Source organism: Oncorhynchus mykiss, chromosome 4 (genome assembly GCF_057628025.1).
Source record: "Oncorhynchus mykiss isolate SJ-2025 chromosome 4, ASM5762802v1, whole genome shotgun sequence".
Taxonomy (NCBI): Eukaryota; Metazoa; Chordata; class Actinopteri; order Salmoniformes; family Salmonidae; genus Oncorhynchus; species Oncorhynchus mykiss.
The window spans coordinates 85086737-85104058 of NC_143025.1; the positions used below are offsets into that span (position 1 = coordinate 85086737).

At 44.8% G+C, this 17322-nt stretch overlaps 1 protein-coding gene and 1 long non-coding RNA gene across 2 annotated transcripts; one reads left to right on the forward strand and one right to left on the reverse strand.

The window, feature by feature from the left end:
* The first annotated feature begins 24 nt into the window (after nucleotides 1-24).
* LOC118964470 (uncharacterized) lies at nucleotides 25-1100 on the forward strand. The gene is made up of 2 exons (XR_005051526.2): nucleotides 25-282; nucleotides 788-1100. It is a non-coding gene; the product is annotated as an uncharacterized LOC118964470 (long non-coding RNA).
* A 1670-nt stretch (nucleotides 1101-2770) lies between these two features.
* Nucleotides 2771-14254, reverse strand: LOC110522560 (26S proteasome regulatory subunit 4). Its single transcript, XM_036976195.2, has 11 exons — nucleotides 13511-14254; nucleotides 12980-13033; nucleotides 12748-12844; nucleotides 12190-12314; nucleotides 11095-11280; nucleotides 7948-8076; nucleotides 7428-7524; nucleotides 6966-7155; nucleotides 6583-6734; nucleotides 6034-6188; nucleotides 2771-3086 (listed from the first exon to the last, which is right to left on the reverse strand). The coding sequence occupies exons 1-11, from the start codon at nucleotides 13511-13513 to the stop codon at nucleotides 2952-2954; spliced, it is 1323 nt and encodes a 440-aa protein (XP_036832090.1). The 5' UTR covers nucleotides 13514-14254; the 3' UTR covers nucleotides 2771-2951.
* Nucleotides 14255-17322: the final 3068 nt, after the last annotated feature.

The following is a 17322-nucleotide window of genomic DNA, read 5'->3' on the forward strand; positions in this document are numbered from 1 at the left end:
AAGTATTGGCTAGGTCGGACCTGCATTGCACCAGTAACGCTAGATGGAAGTCCCATAAATGTAACAAAGTTAAAACCAATACGATTTACGCCCATAGGTTGTCTAATCTGCTCATTTTGTTAGATATGGAGATTACATTGTGGTTTACTAAAAGCTTTGGAAATGTAAGTATTTTGTGACAGCGGAGAGGACTACCGGGCAGGCAATGCTGAGATTCTATGCTGCGAGGTGCAAGACTTTCCATTGGATGATACGCTGCCTACTAGAAAATCATGTATAAATGTAAGAACGTAAGACTGGAGCGTCATCGTTGCGGTGGTGTAAATGCCTTTAATGGGGGAAAACACTGCTCTCTATATTTTATTTGAGAAGTTTTGCCTGCATAATAGTCCCTATGTTGTGTTTGTTGCTTATGTTGTAAATTCTACCTATTTCCTAGTGAGTTGAGTATGCTAATATCAAATGTTTTCAATGAAGGCTATTTTAGGATTGGCATAGGCTACAGTAGTTTATTCTGCAGATGGTGTTCAATTTCTGAAGGCAAATGTCAGATTTTATGCGACATTTGTTGGCCAAGAAGTGTGACCAGCCTAATTCTCATGTCCTGTCTGTCAGTGTACTTTTTTATAAAAACGCGCACTTAAGGCGCCACCTTGTGGTGGATGACGAGAATGATCTCTCCCTCTGGCCACAGAGAAATCCATTTCAGATCAATTCAATCTGTCAGAACATTAGTCTTTGAATAACCTAGGAAGTCTCTGCCTGAAATGAAGTTTGTTTTTTAAAGTCAGCTTCAAAACAGAAGTCGATGACAGCCTGACTGAAGAGATGTCCTCAGATACAGCGTGTCCATGATCTTTACCTCTTCAGTTGACTGAGACATCACTGAAAGGTCAACCTCCATCTCTGCCAATGACTCCACCCTGCAGAGAGAGAGAGGGAGAGAGAGAGAGAGAGAGAGAAAGAGAGAGAGAGAGAGATTCCACCTGTCTCTCTATTCCCACTCTGTCAGTTGACCCGTCAAATCTCAGTTCAGTGGTACACTGCATTTGTCATCAATAAAAAATTCTGAATATGAAATGTCCAGAGCATGGAAACAAGATGGTTAACCTTTGTCCTTTGACACTTTCACACTACATAGGCTTTATTACACAGTAATAACTGGGGGGGGGGGGGGCTAACTCCGCGGTCTAAGGCACTAGAGGCATCACTACAGACCCTTGTTTGATTCCAGGCTGTATCACAACCGGCTGTGATTTGTGCTGCGCCCTATGGGACTCCCATTGGCCCAGCGTCGTCCGGGTTTGGTCGTCATTGTAAATCATTTCTTAACTGACTGGCCAAGTTAAATTTAAAAACACCAGTAGTTATAACCACGTAGGCTAGGCCTACACATTCACTACCAACTGTCTCCCCTTGCTTGCAGGCCTGGTATGTCTCAGCTCAGAGTCACTCTGTTAATATCTGTGACAGGCCGTCTCCCCTGCCTGCTGGCCTGGTGTGGCTCAGCTCAGTCACTCTGTTAATATCTATGGCAGGCCAACCATCTCCCCTGCCTGCTGGCCTGGTGTGGCTCAGCTCAGTCACTCTGTTATTATCCATGGCAGGCCAACCGTCTCCCCTGCCTGCTGGCCTGGTGTGGCTCAGCTCAGTCACTCTGTTATTATCCATGGCAGGCCAACCGTCTCCCCTGCCTGCTGGCCTGGTGTGGCTCAGCTCAGTCACCCTCAAGTTATTATCCATGGCAGGCCAACCGTCTCCCCTGCCTGCTGGCCTGGTGTGGCTCAGCTCAGTCACTCTGTTATTATCCATGGCAGGTCAACCGTCTCCCCTGCCTGCTGGCCTGGTGTGGCTCAGCTCAGTCACCCTCAGTTATTATCCATGGCAGGTCAACCGTCTCCCCTGCCTGCTGGCCTGGTGTGGCTCAGCTCAGTCACCCTCAGTTATTATCCATGGCAGGTCAACCGTCTCCCCTGCCTGCTGGCCTGGTGTGGCTCAGCTCAGTCACTCTGTTATTATCCATGGCAGGTCAACCGTCTCCCCTGCCTGCTGGCCTGGTGTGGCTCAGCTCAGTCACTCTGTTATTATCCATGGCAGGTCAACCGTCTCCCCTGCCTGCTGGCCTGGTGTGGCTCAGCTCAGTCACCCTCAGTTATTATCCATGGCAGGTCAACCGTCTCCCCTGCCTGCTGGCCTGGTGTGGCTCAGCTCAGTCACTCTGTTATTATCCATGGCAGGTCAACCGTCTCCCCTGCCTGCTGGCCTGGTGTGGCTCAGCTCAGTCACCCTCAGTTATTATCCATGGCAGGCCAAAGGTCTCATTCCAGTGTTGCATTTGAACTACGTGACTGATTTAATAAGGGGATGTCAGAGAGAAAGAGGGCAGGGCTGCATGCAGCATTTTCACTCAAGCAAGCGTTGTGCTGAGTACCAAGTTACACTTGGCCCCCACATCAAGAGCAGTTAAATCAATGTTGCTTTTCTGCTGCGTGAATCAAATGAACTGCAGTGGCTGAGACGTCTTAGTTTGTGAACTTAAATTAAGATATGAAGATTATTTCCTGAGTTAATGAACCACAGTTATTGAATTGACCCACAAGTGGGTATGATGCATACCGTCTGCCAAGTAACACTGCTTCTACTGTAGCCAAGATTTCCAGGCTTCTCCAAACGGTTAGACACTAGCTACGCAACACTACCTCTACTAAAGTGAGATAACATGGAGGGGAATATATAATCATATATGGGACAATGAATAACAACACTTCTCTCACATTCAAACTCTTGTATTTATTGTCTGTCATATCATAGCACATAAAGGTAGACCGTGGGAGTGTTGAGTCCAACGTAACATGCAACAAAATATATCAAAACTCCGTTCTGTGAAGAGACAGCCAGACTCCTCTTTCACACTGCGGACTGGTCAGGGGTTATAGGTCAGGGGTTATAGGTTAGAGGTACAGGCCCTCTGGTGTGCCCTCCTGTTTCTTGTACAGCACATTCTCCTTGGACTTCTTGAAGTCTTCATTGGTGACCTTCATCCTGCGCTCTCTCAGGGCCATGAGGCCAGCCTCAGTACAGATGGCCTGAAGGATGAGAGGACAGGTTAGTCTCAGAAGATTATGGCTTTCAAATACAGATAGAAATGTAACAGAAAAAGGGCCCTGTTCAGACGGTTTCAAACTGTATCCTCGTCTCCATTTCTTTACAAATATCACTGATTTAACATGGTAAAATAGATGTAGTGGGAACATAGGAATGAGGGAGGAACAAAAGATGTACTGTAAAAGTAAAGAGCTGTCACAAGAGGGCAGCACAGTCAAGTCAATGGGAGTTTGTGTTCCAAACATCGTAATCCTCTGGTGTGCCTCGAGGCACTAATGTGTTCTACAGGCCTGTTTCCCCTAGGTAAATGTGTTCTACAGCCCTGTTTCCCCTAGGTTAATGTGTTCTACAGCCCCGTTTCCCCTAGGTAAATGTGTTCTACAGTCCTGTTTCCCCTAGGTTAATGTGTTCTACAGTCCTGTTTCCCCTGGGTAAATGTGTTCTACAGGCCTGTTTCCCCTAGGTTAATGTGTTCTACAGTCCTGTTTCCCCTAGGTTAATGTGTTCTACAGTCCTGTTTCCCCTAGGTAAATGTGTTCTACAGCCCTGTTTCCCCTAGGTAATGTGTTCTACAGTCCTGTTTCCCCTAGGTTAATGTGTTCTACAGTCCTGTTTCCCCTAGGTTAATGTGTTCTACAGTCCTGTTTCCCCTAGGTTAATGTGTTCTACAGTCCTGTTTCCCCTAGGTTAATGTGTTCTACAGTCCTGTTTCCCCTAGGTTAATGTGTTCTACAGTCCTGTTTCCCCTAGGTTAATGTGTTCTACAGTCCTGTTTCCCCTAGGTTAATGTGTTCTACAGTCCTGTTCCCCCTAGGTAATGTGTTCTACAGCCCTGTTTCCCCTAGGTAATGTGTTCTACAGCCCTGTTTCCCCTAGGTTAATGTGTTCTACAGTCCTGTTTCCCCTAGGTAAATGTGTTCTACAGCCCTGTTTCCCCTAGGTAATGTGTTCTACAGTCCTGTTTCCCCTAGGTTAATGTGTTCTACAGTCCTGTTTCCCCTAGGTTAATGTGTTCTACAGTCCTGTTTCCCCTAGGTTAATGTGTTCTACAGTCCTGTTTCCCCTAGGTTAATGTGTTCTACAGTCCTGTTTCCCCTAGGTAATGTGTTCTACAGTCCTGTTTCCCCTAGGTTAATGTGTTCTACAGTCCTGTTTCCCCTAGGTTAATGTGTTCTACAGTCCTGTTTCCCCTAGGTTAATGTGTTCTACAGTCCTGTTTCCCCTAGGTTAATGTGTTCTACAGTCCTGTTTCCCCTAGGTTAATGTGTTCTACAGTCCTGTTTCCCCTAGGTTAATGTGTTCTACAGTCCTGTTTCCCCTAGGTAAATGTGTTCTACAGCCCTGTTTCCCCTAGGTAAATGTGTTCTACAGCCCTGTTCCCCCTAGGTAATGTGTTCTACAGCCCTGTTTCCCCTAGGTTAATGTGTTCTACAGCCCCGTTTCCCCTAGGTAAATGTGTTCTACAGTCCTGTTTCCCCTAGGTTAATGTGTTCTACAGTCCTGTTTCCCCTGGGTAAATGTGTTCTACAGGCCTGTTTCCCCTAGGTTAATGTGTTCTACAGTCCTGTTTCCCCTAGGTTAATGTGTTCTACAGTCCTGTTTCCCCTAGGTAAATGTGTTCTACAGCCCTGTTTCCCCTAGGTAATGTGTTCTACAGTCCTGTTTCCCCTAGGTTAATGTGTTCTACAGTCCTGTTTCCCCTAGGTTAATGTGTTCTACAGTCCTGTTTCCCCTAGGTTAATGTGTTCTACAGTCCTGTTTCCCCTAGGTTAATGTGTTCTACAGTCCTGTTTCCCCTAGGTTAATGTGTTCTACAGTCCTGTTTCCCCTAGGTTAATGTGTTCTACAGTCCTGTTTCCCCTAGGTTAATGTGTTCTACAGTCCTGTTTCCCCTAGGTTAATGTGTTCTACAGTCCTGTTCCCCCTAGGTAATGTGTTCTACAGCCCTGTTTCCCCTAGGTAATGTGTTCTACAGCCCTGTTTCCCCTAGGTTAATGTGTTCTACAGTCCTGTTTCCCCTAGGTAAATGTGTTCTACAGCCCTGTTTCCCCTAGGTAATGTGTTCTACAGTCCTGTTTCCCCTAGGTTAATGTGTTCTACAGTCCTGTTTCCCCTAGGTTAATGTGTTCTACAGTCCTGTTTCCCCTAGGTTAATGTGTTCTACAGTCCTGTTTCCCCTAGGTTAATGTGTTCTACAGTCCTGTTTCCCCTAGGTAATGTGTTCTACAGTCCTGTTTCCCCTAGGTTAATGTGTTCTACAGTCCTGTTTCCCCTAGGTTAATGTGTTCTACAGTCCTGTTTCCCCTAGGTTAATGTGTTCTACAGTCCTGTTTCCCCTAGGTTAATGTGTTCTACAGTCCTGTTTCCCCTAGGTTAATGTGTTCTACAGTCCTGTTTCCCCTAGGTTAATGTGTTCTACAGTCCTGTTTCCCCTAGGTAAATGTGTTCTACAGCCCTGTTTCCCCTAGGTAAATGTGTTCTACAGCCCTGTTCCCCCTAGGTAATGTGTTCTACAGCCCTGTTCCCCCTAGGTAATGTGTTCTACAGCCCTGTTTCCCCTAGGTAATGTGTTCTACATCCCTGTTTCCCCTAGGTTAATGTGTTCTACAGTCCTGTTTCCCCTAGGTAATGTGTTCTACAGCCCTGTTTCCCCTAGGTGGTTTTCAAACATATGTAAGGCAACACTCAGAGCTAAAAAACACACAACATTCAATTGAAACCAATAGAGGTCAGTCATTTTTGGGCATGCACAGTGCTTGACTGGGGGGCCTACCTCATGTAAGTATTGGTAGTGGGAACCCTGGACAGCCATAGTGTGTGTTTGAGATGGACTACATTACAGTCAGACTGCGCAGAACTACTAATGATCCTACAAAAAAAGTGCATCTGGCCTACAGCGGTGGTGGAAACCCTGGCCAGCCATATTACCTTGATGTCAGCTCCTGATAGGTCATCTTTAGCTAAGATCAGGTCGTCCAGGGTGACGTCGTCTGCTACGGTCATCCTGCTGGTGTGGATGTTGAAGATCCTCCGCTTGGTCTTCTCATCAGGCAGGGGGAACTCGATCTTCCTGTCAATACGCCCTGGAAGAACCACATAACCAGGAGGTGAAGATGGCATGGAACATCACGAAGAGAATGGCTGTTCGGTTCTACTCATTCCGATTCTAGAATAGAATACTTATTGAGATGGACTCAACAGTGTGTGGAGATAAAGGTTGCTTTGCTCAAATGGCTTCAGTGAATGTTGTTGCTTTTGATTTGAGTTGTGTAGAAGAGCTTTGAGAGCTCCATCTGTTGTTCACTAATGAAAAGGTGTTCAGAATGAGGAAATTAAATCTGCATTCATTTTATAGTACAATCTCAATCCTCAATATACACCTTTATCCCTGTCCAAGTGTACAGCTCTATTGGTCCATTTATATATCAAAATGTCAAAATAGGCTCAATTTTTCAGATCCTGCTGAGAGCATCTTACCAGGCCTGATGAGGGCAGGGTCCAGAGTCTCTATCCTGTTGGTGGCCATGATCACCTTCACATCTCCTCTAGAGTCAAAACCATCCAGCTGGTTGAGAAGCTCCAGCAAAGTCCTCTGGATCTCCCGTTCTCCTCCAGAGTTAGAGTCATATCTGTGCGTGAGAGAAACACACAGTGGATAGTCCGAGTAGAGAAACAGTCCTGGGTTGTGTTCATTAGGGCACACAACTGAGGAAGATCTAAAAAGTTTTACAATGGAAAATAAACACGTGTCCAGGTAGTCCCTCTCCGTTTCAGTCTGTTTCCTTCCACTTCCGTGCCTAGTGAACACAACTCTGGAGCCCTGGTGTTACCAGTGGATCCAACTGGAAGTATTTTAGTACCTTTTAGTGCCGATGGCATCTATCTCATCGATGAAGACGATGGATGGTGCGTGTTCCTCTGCCACCCTGAACAGCTCTCTGACCAGCTTGGGCCCGTCCCCCAGGTACTTCTGAATCAGCTCAGAGCCCACCACACGCAGGAACGTAGCTGACGTCTGGTTGGCCACCGCCTTGGCCAGCAGGGTCTTACCTAACACAGAGAGGCAAACAGAGACATCAGCAGAGACACACAAACAGGCTCACACCGTTCATTACGTCATAGGATTTCAATGTCTGTTTGCCTGTACATACTGCTCGTTGCTATGCATGTCTCAGGGATTATGTACGTTGTTTTGGTGCTTCTTGTTGTGTAAACAGTTTTGAACAACTTTGGAAATCATTTCCTCTTGAATAACCAGGAACATTTTTCTAAAACAACTTAGCGTGGAAGAACGTGAATGGTTAAATATTGATCTAACTCACCAGTGCCAGGTGCTCCATAGAGGATGACTCCTTTAGGAGGCTTGATGCCCATCTCCTCATAGTACTCAGGGTGGGTGAGAGGCAGCTCCACGGACTCCTACAGTACAACATCAACTGTTATTATGGCAGTCACCATGAAATGTATAGTGTTAACGAACATGGGGAGTATAGTATGTCCCTCCCCTCTCAAGCTGTTTATACTGGTTAGTTACAGGGTAAAGACATGGTTATTACCACTGGTAGTTACTGTGTTACAGCTTGTAGTGTTATAAAGTCTATGTAATGTAGTGTTATAGAGTGTGTTATGTAGGGTGATGCCCTCTGTTGTGCCTTGATCATGTGGATCTGGCTGTCCAGACCTCCTATGTCAGATAGTAGCTGTGTTATAAAGTCTATGTAATGTAGTGTTATAGAGTGTGTTATGTAGGGTGATGCCCTCTGTTGTGCCTTGATCATGTGGATCTGGCTGTCCAGACCTATGTCAGATAGCTGCTGTGTTGTAAAGGCTGTGATCTTGTACCTTGATCTCCTGGATCTGGCTGTCCAGACCTCCTATGTCAGCGTAGGTCTCCTGAGGGGCCTTCTCCACCTTCATCACCGTGACCAGGGGATCAGTGTCGTCCATCAGGACACCAATCACAGCATGGACCTAGAGAACAAACATGGAACACAGTCAATCAACGTCACTCACACATCATAACAGAAATACGTTTCCCCACACAATGGGGACTTTGGCTTAACACACTTATATTGTCAAAGATTAAAAACATATAACATCTCGGTTTACAATGCAATTAATTAATGTAAAAATTATTAACGACAACAACAAGCCAAATTCAGAGGCTTCATTCCTGACTATGGGTAGACAGTTCTCTTTACTTTGTGGTTTAGTACAGAGCAGATATAAACTCAGCAAAAAAAGAAACGTCCCTTTTTCAGGACCCTGTCTTTCAAAGATAATCTGTAAAAATCTAAATAACTTCACAGATCTTCACTGTAAAGGGTTTAAACACTGTTTCCCATGCTTATTGTAATGGGTTTAAACACTGTTTCCCATGCTTATTGTAATGGGTTTAAACACTGGTTTCCCATGCTTATTGTAATGGGTTTAAACACTGTTTCCCATGCTTATTGTAATGGGTTTAAACACTGTTTCCCATGCTTATTGTAATGGGTTTAAACACTGTTTCCCATGCTTATTGTAATGGGTTTAAACACTGTTTCCCATGCTTATTGTAATGGGTTTAAACACTGGTTTCCCATGCTTATTGTAATGGGTTTAAACACTGGTTTCCCATGCTTATTGTAATGGGTTTAAACACTGTTTCCCATGCTTATTGTAATGGGTTTAAACACTGTTTCCCATGCTTATTGTAATGGGTTTAAACACTGTTTCCCATGCTTATTGTAATGGGTTTAAACACTGTTTCCCATGCTTATTGTAAAGGGTTTAAACACTGTTTCCCATGCTTATTGTAATGGGTTTAAACACTGTTTCCCATGCTTATTGTAATGGGTGTAAACACTGTTTCCCATGCTTATTGTAATGGGTTTAAACACTGTTTCCCATGCTTGTTCAATGAACCATAAACAATTAATGAACATGCACCTGTGGAGCGGTCGTTAAGACACTAACAGCTTACAGACGGTAGGCAATTTAGGTCACAGTTATGAAAACTTAGGACACTAAAGAGGCGTTTCTACTGAGTCTGAAAAACACCAAAAGAAAGATGCCCAGGGTCCCTGCTCATCTGTGTGAATGTGCCTTAGGCATGCTGCAAGGAGGCATGAGGACTGCCGATGTGGCCATGGCAATAAATTGCAATGTCTGTACTGTGAGACGCCTAAGACAGCGCTACAGGGAGACAGGACGGACAGCTGATCGTCCTCGCAGTGGCAGACCACGTGTAACAACATCTGCACAGGATCGGTACATCTGAACATCACACCTGCGGGACAGGTACAGGATGTCAACAACAACTGCCCGAGTTATACCAGGAAAGCACAATCCCGCCATCAGTGCTCAGACTGTCTGCAATAGGCTGAGAGAGGCTGGACTGATTGCTTGTAGGCCTGTTGTAAGGCAGGTCCTCACCAGTCATCACCGGCAACAACGTCCCCTATGAGCACAAACCCACTGTCGCTGGACCAGACAGGACTGGCAAAAAGTGCTCTTCACTGACGAGTCGCGGTTTTGTCTCACCAGGGGTGATGGTCGGATTTGCGTTTATCGTCGAAGGAATGAGCGTTACACCGAGGCCTGTACTCTGGAGTGGGATCGACTTGGAGGTGGAGGGTCCGTCATGGTCTGGGGTGGTGTGTCACTGCCTCGTCAGACTGAGCTTGTTGTCATTGCAGGCAATCTCAACGCTGTGTGTTACAGGGAAGACATCCTTCTCCCTCATGTGATATCCTTCCTGCAGGCTCATCCTGATATGACTCTCCAGCATGACAATGTCACCAGCCATAATACTGCTTGTTCTGTGCATGATTTCCTGCAAGACAGGAATGTCAGCGTTCTGCCACGGCCAGCGAAGACCCCGGATCTCAATCCCATAGAGCACGTCTATGGGATTGAGGGCTAGGGCCATTCCCCCCTGAAATGTCCGGGAACTTGCAGGTGCCTTGGTGGAAGAGCAAGAAGCAAGAACTGGCAAATCTGGTGCAGTCCATGAGGATATGATGCACTGCAGTACTTAATGCAGCAAGTGGCCACACCAGATACTGACTGTTACTTTTGACCCCCCCTTTGTTCTAAGTTGTCATAAATGTGACCTTAATTGCCTACTGTCTGTAAGCTGTTAGTGTCTTAACGACCGTTCCACAGGTGCATGATCATGAATTGTTTATGGTTCATTGAACAAGCATGGGAAACTTCACAGATCTTCATTGTAAAGGGTTTAAACCTTTACAATGAAGATCTGTGAAGGTACTTGGATTTTTACGAACAGGGTCCTGAAAAAGGGACATTTCTTTTTTTGCTGATTTTATATGTCAGTACCTTGTGGTTGAGTGGTACAGAGCAGATATGTCAGTAGCTTGTGGTTGAGTGGTACAGAGCAGATATGTCAATACCTTGTGGTTGAGTGGTACAGAGCAAATATGTCAGTACCTTGTGGTTGAGTGGTACAGAGCAGATATGTCAGTACCTTGTGGTTGAGTGGTACAGAGCAGATATGTCAGTACCTTGTGGTTGAGTGGTACAGAGCAGATATGTCAGTAGCTTGTGGTTGAGTGGTACAGAGCAGATATGTCAGTACCTTGTGGTTGAGTGGTACAGAGCAGATATGTCAGTACCTTGTGGTTGAGTGGTACAGAGCAGATATGTCAGTACCTTGTGGTTGAGTGGTACAGAGCAGATATGTCAGTACCTTGTGGTTGAGTGGTACAGAGCAGATATGTCAGTACCTTGTGGTTGAGTGGTACAGAGCAGATATGTCAGTACCTTGTGGTTGAGTGGTACAGAGCAGATATGTCAGTACCTTGTGGTTGAGCGGTACAGAGCAGATATGTCAGTACCTTGTGGTTGAGTGGTACAGAGCAGATATGTCAGTACCTTGTGGTTGAGCGGTACAGAGCAGATATGTCAGTAGCTTGTGGTTGAGTGGTACAGAGCAGATATGTCAGTAGCTTGTGGTTGAGTGGTACAGAGCAGATATGTCAGTACCTTGTGGTTGAGTAGTACAGAGCAGCCGGGCTCCAGCAGGTCTTTGTCTACGAAGGAGAGGATGCTGACATAGTGCTCTGACCCTACTGACGTAGACACGATGGCATGGTTGTCATCAATGATCTCCTCCAGGTTCCCCACAGACATGGGTGTTCCCCTCAGGTCATCCACCTTGGACCTCTCCTCCTGCAGAACAGGAAATACATGCAAAACAACTTATGAGTTGAATTGACATAGCCTAAGGCATGTTTCTCAAGTAAATCAAGTGATTCATTATTATCCCGTGAAAAGGGAAATTAATTTAGCAATCAGACACGTGGTTGTCCCACCTAGCCATCTTAAGACGAATGCACTAACTAAGTGGCTCTGAATAAGAATGTGGGCTAAATTACAAAAAAATATATATTTTTAAGTCAAATGTCCCACAGAGTTTACTGTATCAGTACTGTTTCTCCTTTAGTGGTTTCATCTGATAAACTACAGTAATATAGTATTATATATACACATACATACATACAATATGGTATTACAAACTCTGCGGCCAGTTTATTACGTACACCCCTTTACCTCCAGAACATCCTGAATTCTTCGTTGCATGGAAATGTGGCTCAATTGGTATCAAGGGACCTAATGTGTGCCAGGTAAACATTCCCCAACACCATTTCACCACCGCTACCAGACTGTACTGTTGACACCAGGCAAGACGGGGCCATGGACTCATCCTGCTTACGCCAAATCTTGACTCTGCCATCAACAGGAACCAGGATTTGTCGGACCAGGTAATGCTTTTCTCTCCTAAATTCTAGTAAACTCTAGATACTGTCATGGATAAAAAAGCCCAGGAGGCCGTTTCTGAGATACTGAAAACGACGCGCCTGGCACCGACGATCACGCCACGCTCAGAGTCACTTAGGTCAATCATTTTGACCATTCTAACGTGCAATCAAACAATAACTGAATGCCTGGATGCCTGCACCATCCTGGATGGATGCGAACTAGCAAGCCCGGCCACGTGGCTCACTGTCTGTAGGAACTAACCATCTTCGTGAACAGGATGGTGTACCTAATAAAGTAATATATATCTGTAGTCAGTACCTCCTGTTTTTCCTCCAGCGGTTTCATCTGCTCCTGGTTCCTGATGAACTCCTCCTCCATCAGCAGGTAGTCTTTGATCCTCTCCTGCTTCAGCAGCTTCAGACGGCAGTGGGTGTGAGGGGTGACTGCATACGTCAGGGGGAAACACACATAGCATACGTCAGGGGTAGGCAACATGCGGCCCAGGGACCAAAACCGGCCCACAAGTGATTATTTTTGTCCACCCAAAGTTTCTGGGGAGGTGGTGGTGTTAGTTTTGGTCTAAAAAGACTGACATCACCAGGAATTCCTTAAAAAAAAGTGTTTAGGAAATCTGTTCCCAAGTATTCCCACGAATAAAAATATGTGTTATGGCCCCCGCGGCTGAATCTAGTTGCCTACCCTTGCCATACATTATGAATATTGTTTCTCTTGACAAGCGAGTGAGTAAGAAATTACAAAGCTAGAGTTGGGAATGACATACAGAAAAACATGTAAAACACCAAGCTAGATATTGAGTTCATAGGTTATTTATAAAGATAACCATTTCCCTAAGTGAGGGGACATTAGTTACGCTACCTAAAGGTAGCTTGCTGGCCGCATCTGGTCCCTTGCTCTTCTTCTTCCTCTTCCCAACTCTGGTGGGGATGGGAGGCTCATACTTCTTCTTCTTGTCCTGTTGGCATATGATATGGTGACATGTTTTGTGGCAGTAGAATAATGCAGGTTAACACAGAAATCTGAAAGATCCAGCTGGTAGCTATAGAGATGGCGTTGTCAGAGGCTCTGATTGTTGCCATGTCATGCTCACCTTGTCATCCTTCTTGCCTCCACCAGGTCCATGGCCCCCACTTTGGCTTTGACCCTGAAATCATAAATACACACATTAGCTACATATCCTGGAGGTAGAATCAATCAATCGAGGCACCTTGAATCGAGCTTATTGTTGGTAACGTTAAACTTTATTAGCTAGCTGACATCTTTAGTTTCTTTAAGTTGGCCAGCTTTAGTTTATTTAAGTGCGATTCGTAATCGCCGCTATGAATTTCCTGATCGGGGAATCAACATGCTAGCTAGTTAGCTACCTGCAAACTGAACGCTGTAACGTTATTCAACTTAAGAGTTAACAGCTAGCTAACGTTAGCCAGCTAGCTAAGGTAGCTGACAATAATTAGGCTTTTATACCACGAAGGCGTTTAATTTTTTTTTAACAAATACATAAAATCGTGTTTTATGTATAAATTAAAAAGCTACATATTTAATATTAAGCTACAAAATCCGGTAAATCCTTGTAATATCTTATCAAAACATGAGCCAGAAAGAAATCTGCTTGCTCACTCACCATTGTTGCGTGTCGCTCTAAATTTACGTCACTACGGTGAATAAGGCATCTGGCATGAAAACTTTACGAGGCTTCGTTGATCTTCTTCTTCGATGGGGTATAAAGGGAGTTGGCATCCAATTTTAATGGTGCATTACCGCTACCAGCTGGGCGGGGTATTGAATAAGAAACATTGCAGGAAAGGGGGAAAACGATATCATACAAAATTAAGCACACCAACTAAGAAAACCCACTTCTTCAAATCACAGTCCACTCCAAAATACATCCCTACACAGGCTCAGAGGTCTGTGATGACGGAACATTCACTAACAGGATTTCTTGCACGGCCTCGGCTGTGAAATCACAAAGACCCCAAAACGTTCAGCGGCATTCACAATGATTCAAATTGTCTTACACTTCTTCTCCACTTGTGCCGTACATTTTATGACCACTGTAATAACAATTACGAAGTCCACCTTTTAACATGTAGCATTTCACTATCCCTCAGTTGATGAGGCTTTCTTTGATCCAATGGCAACCACCTTCTTCTTCTTCCTTCGTCTTGGTTTGCGCTGTGCAGTTTATAACCAATGCAAAAAAACGATACTAAGTCCACCTTTTTGTCAGGATGTCAGGATCCCGTTGGCGAGTAGCATTTACTGCTTTCTTTAATCCATCTACTATGGTTTCTTCAACGTTACTCCCTTCTTCCACTCTGGATAGGAGACTCACATAACCCAAATATACAGTACGAGTCAAACGTTTGGACACACCTACTCATTGAAGGGTTTTTATTAATTTAAAAAATATATATTTTATACCTTGTAGAATAATAGTGAAGACATAAAAACTATGAAATAACACATATGGAATCATGTAGTAGCCAAAAAAAGTGTTAAACAAATCAAAATATATGTTATATTTGAGATTCTTCAAAGTAGCCACCCTTTGCCTTGATGACAGCTTTACACACTCTTGGCATTCTCTCAACCAGCTTCATGAGTTAGTCAGTCACCTGGAATGTATTTAAATTAACAGGTGTGCCTTGTTAATTAAAAGTTAATGCATTTCATTCCCCAACAAGCTGGTTGATGTGGCTCTGGATCGGCACCACGTCCCAGGCAAGATCAGAGATCTCATACTGGACTAATAAAAACAGTTTCAGTTTGAGAGTCACATTTGGATCCACAACATCGGAATGGCACAGGCTTGAGAAAGGAATCATCCCGGGCTGCATCATTTCAGTGAAACTGTTCGCCCTTGCCATATCAGCTGAGGTGGTCTGGCATGTGACACCCTCCTATCAGTGCCTTCATGGACGACTTGACTTCGACAATAACATCTGTCCCAGGGAGTAGGTGGATTCAGATGCGGTTGGAGAAGCTTGTCGACCTGGGCACGGATGAGCTTAAAGCCAGCGAAGTCTAGATCCCTGGTGCTGAAGATGGGGAAAACAGTGGACAAGTTCCACTTCATCATTCAAGACACACAGATCCCATCCGTCACAGAGAAACTGGTAAAGAGTCTGGCCAAGCTGTTTCACAGCAGCCTGAGGGATACATCATCCATCAAGACATCCAACCAGGAGCTAGAAGAGTGGTTGGCTGCAGTGGACAAGTCAGGTTTACCTTGCAAGCTCAAGACCTGGATATACCAACATGGTGTCCTGCTACGAAACCTTTGAGAGAAGAGTCAGCAGCTACCTCTGCAAATGCCTGAGATTACCGTGAAGCCTGAGCAGCATCGCCCTGCACAGTCAGAAGAACAACTGAAGCTACACATCAGGAGCCTGAATGAGGAATTCATGTTGACCCGTACAAGGGAGGTGCTGCAATACAGGGAGACAAGACGAAAGTCTCCTAGGCTGGTATAGAAGTGAGGACAGGAAATGGAGTGCTCAGAATGAAAGGGAGCAGGCTAAGTCACGGCTATGGCACAGCGGCTATGGCCTTGGTAGCATTACAACAGCCTGCTACGACAAGGCCCAAAGGAAAGACAGGTGGAAGCTGGTGCAGGAGGAAGTGTGAGCAGCAGTCAAGGACGGAGTCAGCAGGAACGTTGGTAGTAACCAATATTTCAACAGCCAAGCTGTCTTCATCAGGGTGTAGTCCATGTCCTACTAAGCCCATCTAACCTGTTCTGCTGGGGTAAGGCTGATTCACCATCTGCTGTGCCTAAAGAGAGGAACCCTTGAGTACATCCTCAGCTGCTGCTCAAAAGCCATAGGCGAGGGTCGCAACTGCTGGCGCAACGACCTGGTGCTTAAAGCCATAGGCGAGGGTCGCAACTGCTGGTGCAACGACCTGGTGCTTAAAGCCATAGCAGTGGGATCAGCCATTGAAAGGGGATCAGCCACTGAAAGGGCCTTCAACCAGCGAAGCAGGTTATCGCATTCGTCAGAGCTGGAAAAAAGCCAACACCAGTTCGACAGGTCTTCTCGCAACAGCTCAAGACGAGGAGCTGAATGTCAACCTGGGAAGGCAACTTAAGTTTCCAGACATCAGACGTCACAGCAATGACACATAAGCCAGACATAAGTCCTGCTTTCCAAAACCTCCATGACTAGGGCTGTGGCGGTCATGACATTGTCTCAGCTGCTGATTGTCAAGCAAATAACTGCCGGTCTCATGGGTAATTGACCGTTAATTAACATGAACATGTTTAACATCTCCTGTCTTCCACACACAGCCTACAAGCCACTGATGCAGACCTTTGGAACATCTACATTGTAAAAAGTCTAATAAATCCATTTAATATAGCCTTCACCATCACAATAAATCCATTATTTATTTTAGACACGTCTAAAGAAGCATGACATGAAGAAAATGCAGTCTATTTCAGAAGAACAGAATAGCATACTCTGAGTTGTCCTTATGTTAGGTCCTGATCTGGCTCTGCCAAATGGCTGTGGGCTACACTAGTTCATTTAGCAGACAAGATTTGGTTAGAATTCCATGACATTATTTCATATTATGAAGTCATCTCATCTCCAAAGTAGGCTACAAGTGAAGACAGACACATCAGGGATGCAACTGCGCATGTCTTTCTTACTGAATTTCAAGGCCCAAATTGAAATACTAGAACTGTCCTTACTTTTCGTCGACTAACAAGAATAGTCCTAACTAATAGCAAAAGCACTAGCCTATGTCAATCTACTATCCCCCATAGTACAAAAGTTAACCTATTTTATTGGTCAACTTGTCCTTCTGTGCGAGAAATAAATATTCCAAACATACTCTGGGACAGTTGTGGGATGCGAAAGATCCCAAATTATGACAACCACTTGCATCAACATTTTTTTTTAAAGAAATGAGACAGATCAGAATGTTTCGCTTAAAATGTTGATAAACTATTGGGCTATTTCTTCACATTATGAGCGCAGCAATGCGCACACGGCAGTAGGCTATAAGCGCGAATGTTCAAAAATGCAATCAATTAGCAGAAAAACACCATTTTAAAAAGTGACCGCAAATGCTATTAGGCATGTAGTGTTTTATTATAAAGGTGCATTTTTATGGTGAACATTATCTTCCCCAAACTTGAAACTCAAATGCCGCCTATGTGTACCAGTTAGGCTCTACACCAGTTGCAAAGCGAATTAATGTGCTTCATTTGAAGAAGTTATTTGGCCACTTCACTTGTGATACAATCTTATCAAAATATATAGGCCTATGGGCTAGGCTACATGAGGTGTGCCACTATGATTTGAAAAAGTCGCAAAAAAAGCAAATGGAGGATGCTATTCCCGGGGTTCATTTTCATGCCAGACAGGTAGGCTCTACTCCTGTTGTAAAGTGAAGCAATGTGCTTGATATTAGGAAAGTTGAGAAATA